The sequence below is a fragment of the Aegilops tauschii genome, chromosome 4 (assembly GCF_002575655.3).
Source record: "Aegilops tauschii subsp. strangulata cultivar AL8/78 chromosome 4, Aet v6.0, whole genome shotgun sequence".
In the NCBI taxonomy this organism is placed as follows: domain Eukaryota; kingdom Viridiplantae; phylum Streptophyta; class Magnoliopsida; order Poales; family Poaceae; genus Aegilops; species Aegilops tauschii.
Genome location: NC_053038.3, coordinates 523,309,962 through 523,315,054, shown reverse-complemented (window position 1 = coordinate 523,315,054; position 5,093 = coordinate 523,309,962). Strand labels below are relative to the sequence as shown.

General features: G+C 49.8%; 1 protein-coding gene across 1 annotated transcript; it reads right to left on the bottom strand.

Moving 5' to 3' along the window:
• Positions 1 to 625: 625 nt before the first annotated feature.
• Positions 626 to 2,821, bottom strand: LOC109747403 (tyrosine decarboxylase). The gene has a single exon (XM_020306470.4). It carries the CDS (start codon positions 2,602 to 2,604, stop codon positions 955 to 957), a length of 1,650 nt encoding a protein of 549 aa, XP_020162059.2. The 5' UTR covers positions 2,605 to 2,821; the 3' UTR covers positions 626 to 954.
• Positions 2,822 to 5,093: the final 2,272 nt, after the last annotated feature.

The following is a 5,093-nucleotide window of genomic DNA, read 5'->3' as shown; positions in this document are numbered from 1 at the left end:
CCTTTTTTTTCACAGTAAAAAAGGCCTGGTGTGATGGAGGCGTGTGGGCTGTGGGTTCCCCTGCCGAACGAATTCGTGCGGGTGATTGATCCCTTGTATCGAACAAGTCGTGTGGTAGGGTGCTCCTCCTGCCACACGTGTGGGCAGTGCTAATATTCGCCCACACAAGGTCGTGTGGGCTGCTTGCTGGGTATCCACACAGGGACGTGTGGGCGGGTGTCTATTGTGCCACACGTGTGGCAGTTATCGGCGTCCATATTTTAAGATGGGGAGTGAGGGAGATAGGGTATGATCACGTTGGCTCTAATTCTTCTTCTTTTTTGTGCCCTTGCATTTTGTTCTATATTTCTTTACATCTTAGGATATAGGGTACGTGGTGAATTGTTGAGGAATAGTGTTCCCAATTTTCCCCTTGGTTTAGTTGTTTTTTCTAGCCAAATTATGTGATACAGTAGGTGGAAAACTGGTCCATTGTGTATTTTCATTGAGGAGATCTTTGCGTTGTCGTGGGAAAAAAGAAAGGGATAAAATAAAGGCGCATGTCAACTCACACTCCTCGCGCGAGACTTGCTTGCAGGGTGAACGGTTCCGTACGCGTGCTTGCAGACTTGATTGACATGGATAAAATAGATCCGAACCCTTTTTATAGAAAGAAAGTACAATGACAAAATACAATAATCTCCAGCTTGCACTGGTTGAATATAAAGCAAGTACGCGCGTGAGGGAATCCAACTAGCTTATAGTACATCACAGCATTACACACATCGAGAATCTCGATTGATATTCGCTAAGTACAATATATTAATTTTCATGAGTCGTGCCACCAACTTATTCGGGACCGCAGGACCTTGCAATCAAGTTCATCCACAAGTACGTAGTTTAGTTACACTTAGAGCTGCATGTTTATTTACCTTACTTAGCCAAGTTGCATGCATGCTCGAGATAATCTCCATCTTAGTCATGAAGGATTATGGTGGCCTGATCCTGCACAACCTTCCATGCATCGCTCACGTGGTGGTCCTCTGTGAGTGTGCTTCCAATGGCACACCTTAGTATGAACATGCCACCAACGGTTGCCGAGCTCATGTATGGACCCGAGGTGGCAGCGTTCACCTCCTCAAGGAGGCGTCGGTTGAGCCGGTTGGCCGGCTGCTTGTCGGCGCCGCCGAATTTGTCCTGTGACCGGAGCCGGAAGCACACCAGCGCAAACTTCCGGTCCGTCACGACCTCGAACCTTTCGTCGGCCTTGACCATCTTCTCGAACGCCTCGGCCATGCGGACGTGATTGCGGATGTGGTCGCGCAGGCCTTGGATGCCGTAGCAGCGGAGCACGAGCCACATCTTGAGCGCGCGGAACCGGCGGGTCAGCGTCATGGTCCAGTCCATGTAGTCGACCACGTTGTGTCCCTCCGATGCCGCGTCCTTGAGGATCAAATCCTGCTCCGGCCCGAGCGCCGCCACCAGTGCGCTCGGCTTCTTCACCCACATGGCGCAACAGTCGTTGTTGGCGAGGAGCCACTTGTGGGCGTTCATGCTAAACGAGTCGACGGCCTCCACGCCGTCGATCACCTCGGTGAACTCCGGGCAGACCAGCGCGTTGCCGGCGTATGCGGCGTCCACGTGCACCCACACGCCGTGTGGTGCCGTCACAGCGCAGAGCTGGCCGATGGGGTCCACGGCGGTCGTTTGGGTCGTCCCAAGCGTGGCGCACAGGAAAAGTGGCACCAGCCCGGCGTCCACGTCAGCCTGCATGGCTGCTTCCAGTTCGGTTGGCGAGAGAGCGAACATGTTGTGGTGGCACGTGGGTATGGCGCGGCAGTGGTCACGCAGGATGCCGGCAATGCGTGCGGCCTTGCGGAAGGCGAAGTGTGTCTGGTCAGAGCAGTAGACGACGAGGTCGCAGATCCTGTTCCCGCCGATCTCGGCGAGCTTCCGGTCCCTCGCGGCCACGAGAGTGCAGAGTATCGCTTCGCACGAGGTGCCAAGAAGCGTCCCACCGCCGCCGCCGGCGAAGAGGAGACTGTCCGGCAGGTGCAGTGCCTTGCCGAGCCAGTCCACGACCAGCATTTCAAGCTCGGTGGCGGCCGGTGAGGCGGCCCATGTGAACGGGACGACGTTGATGCCCGCCGTGAGTGCTTCCCCTAAGGCGCCGATGGTGCTGCTGGACGCCGGGAAGTGCGCCATGTGGCGGGCGCTCTGCCAGTGCGTCAGGCCCGGGAGGATGATGTCGCGGACGTCCTTGAGCGCGGAGCTGAACGCGTCCGGCTCGGGACGGAAGGGTGCGTCTGGGGGGAGCAAGTTGCGGAGGAAGCCGGGGGTAACGCTGGGGTGCACGGGGTAGTCGCCCATGCGGTCATAGTACTCGGAGATCAAGTCAACTACCTGGTGACTCTGACGACGGAACTCGTCAGCGTCGAGCAGGCCGGTAGATTTCGTCTTCTTCTCCGCCGTGTCCACCACCACCTGGACGATGCCATTTTGGCCAGTGATGTTGTCCAAGCATGTCGGTGGCGCCATTGGTGGAATGCAACCTACACGCCAATGCACTGCCTGAACCACACCAAAGGTATGAATGCTTTGGCAAAGTGAATTGGCTGGTGCCATTTCCTGAGCTACCTCGGAAGCTATTTATAGGAATCGCAATTTGTATGTTGCTCCATACCCAAAAATAAGAACGGAACACGTCAGTCGAGTCACTACTGAAAAATTTGTCGTTGCCGAGCGCCCGCGTCTTTGGCTATTTAATCAAGTCGACTGATATTTAATCAAGTATCAGTCAGGTGACATAGTATATAAGAAGGAAAAAGAAAACGCTAAAAAGAAAAAACTTTGTACGAATCTCAATGCAAGATCCAAGGAATATAATATCAACTGAGACATAGCGAAAGTCTTAGTCGACGGCGACTTAGCAAAACTGATTTGCCAAGTCAACCGCGGGAGCTGGCCAAAAACAACGATGGCTCTTTGCAGTGTGTCTAACTCGGCTGAGGCATGATGTTGCTGAGAGCCAGGTAAAGGGAACTCATCAAAGTCAATAAACTCGGGTCATACGAACGATGCTGAGGTACTGAACGAATGAACTCGACAAAGTTTGTGTCACGTGCCGACAAGGGCAGCTGCTATGTGCTCCCTCCCGCAGGCCGCATTTACCGAGTTCCTGCGTTTAATTAAGGACTCGACATAGTTTTCATCAAAAAATTATGTATTTTTCCTTTCACCAGGTGGACAGTTTCGCCGAGATCTCGATGGAAGATACTCGTCAAAGCTTGACCCTTCGTCTCAGCACATAAACTCGCGTGCGCGAGCGGCCGGCCCCAATAACCTAGCTACCGCCGCACCGCACCATCTTCGCGCGCACGCGCGTGTGTGTGAATATATGGTATGGAAATCGATGTTCAAATTTGATACGGAAAATCTCCATTGTTTTTTCTGCTTCCTTTCTTTTGTGGAAAATGTGAAGTATCATTATTAATTTGTTTAGTAATTGTTATAGTATTAGTATTTACTAGCTATTTTGGTAGGTTAATATCGGTTGGATACCATGGAAACATATATTTGGTGTGTAGTAGAGTTTAATTAGCAATGTTTAAAAACAGAACAATAAAGAGAAAGAAAATTGATTTTTGTAAAGATTACAATATTTTTGCTAAAATGTGGATATGTGTGGAAATATTTGCAAATGCTAGCTATAGTTAGGCAAAGACACATGCTTGTAATTAAAATGCTTGTGATTCTTACCTAACTAATGAACACAGTTATATAGCAATATATATATTAGTTAGTTTCTCCTTGTACACTTTCTCGTTTAATCTAGTCTACTTCATATGTCATGCATTTTTTACTCTCTTTCTCTCTCAAAATGTAGATGGCCAGCTAGACCGAGTTTGAGATTGTGACAAACCAGGAGAAGGAGCAAAGAACTATGTTCTACCACAGATTAGGCAAGTTGGCTCATGAGCATGGGCTTCCAGAACCGATGTTCAAGGGAAGATTTCTCCGAAGTGTGGTGTCAGGAGGTAGCGAGAGGTGGTTCCTCCATGCCATAGTTAGAGGATGAGAAGAACCTCCAAGGAAGGATAATATCACATTCATCAATGCCTATGTGAGATGGGAGGAGGGATATGGCAATCGAGGGCCTCCTGGCATATTCTAGGAATTTACTGCATTTCTAGGGCTTCATGCTGGAAATTCAAGATTTGAGGTATGACTACATAAAACCATTCCCAGAAACGGGCTAGAAATCCTTACTCGTGGTCTTTGGTCCATGACCAGGCCTAGTGCACCCAACTAAGAGGGAGGGACCAGCACAAAGAGCCACTGATATGCAACCGATATGCGGTTTTCTATCATTTAAATCCAGGGAAATTCACGAGCAACCGAAAATTCACGGGACCCGATGTGATGTCATCACACAAACCCTAGAGGTTGTGGTAAGAACCTGATGGAAATTCACAGAACCCTTCATGGAGATTGTGTGGAAACGGGATCTTTTCCCCGGAAGGATCTATCTTTTGAGGCGGAGCACATTTGGTTTGTGAAGGGATCGTGAGGCTCATACCACCATTGGCCCAAAAATTTCATTATGCTCACTAAAGTCCATTCCACGACACATGCCAGGTCCTGGCCTTTTTCGGGGCCTCCTGCTATATTTTGGGCATTTACTACATTTCTAAGGCTTAATGCCAGAAATTCAATATCTGAGCTATGACCAGCTAAAATCATGGTCGGAAAAAGGCTGAAAGTCCCTACCTATGGTGTTTGGTCCATGACTAAGTCCTGTGGACCCAACTGTGAGGGAGGTCCTGGCATCGTCAGGCACAGAGAGACCATCGACGTGCGGTTTGCTGCCATGTAAATCTTGGAAATTCTCAAGACCTGGCGCGGTGTCACTACACGACCCATGGATGGTGTGATAAAAATACAAGGTTGTTTCACAGAAGCCTTCAAAGAGGTAGTGTGGAAATGGGACCTTATCACATATGCCAGATGGGAGGGGGACCACAGAAGGCTATCCAGATAGCTTAGGCACGCACCTTGGGAGTATACCAGGACGATATTTGAGAGGATCCCTAGTTTTATCACTTTGGAAGATG

Bases quoted from the DNA above. Each gene is read 5' to 3' on its own strand.
- LOC109747403 (XM_020306470.4), bottom strand. From the start codon at position 2,604: ATGGCACCAGCCAATTCACTTTGCCAAAGCATTCATACCTTTGGTGTG.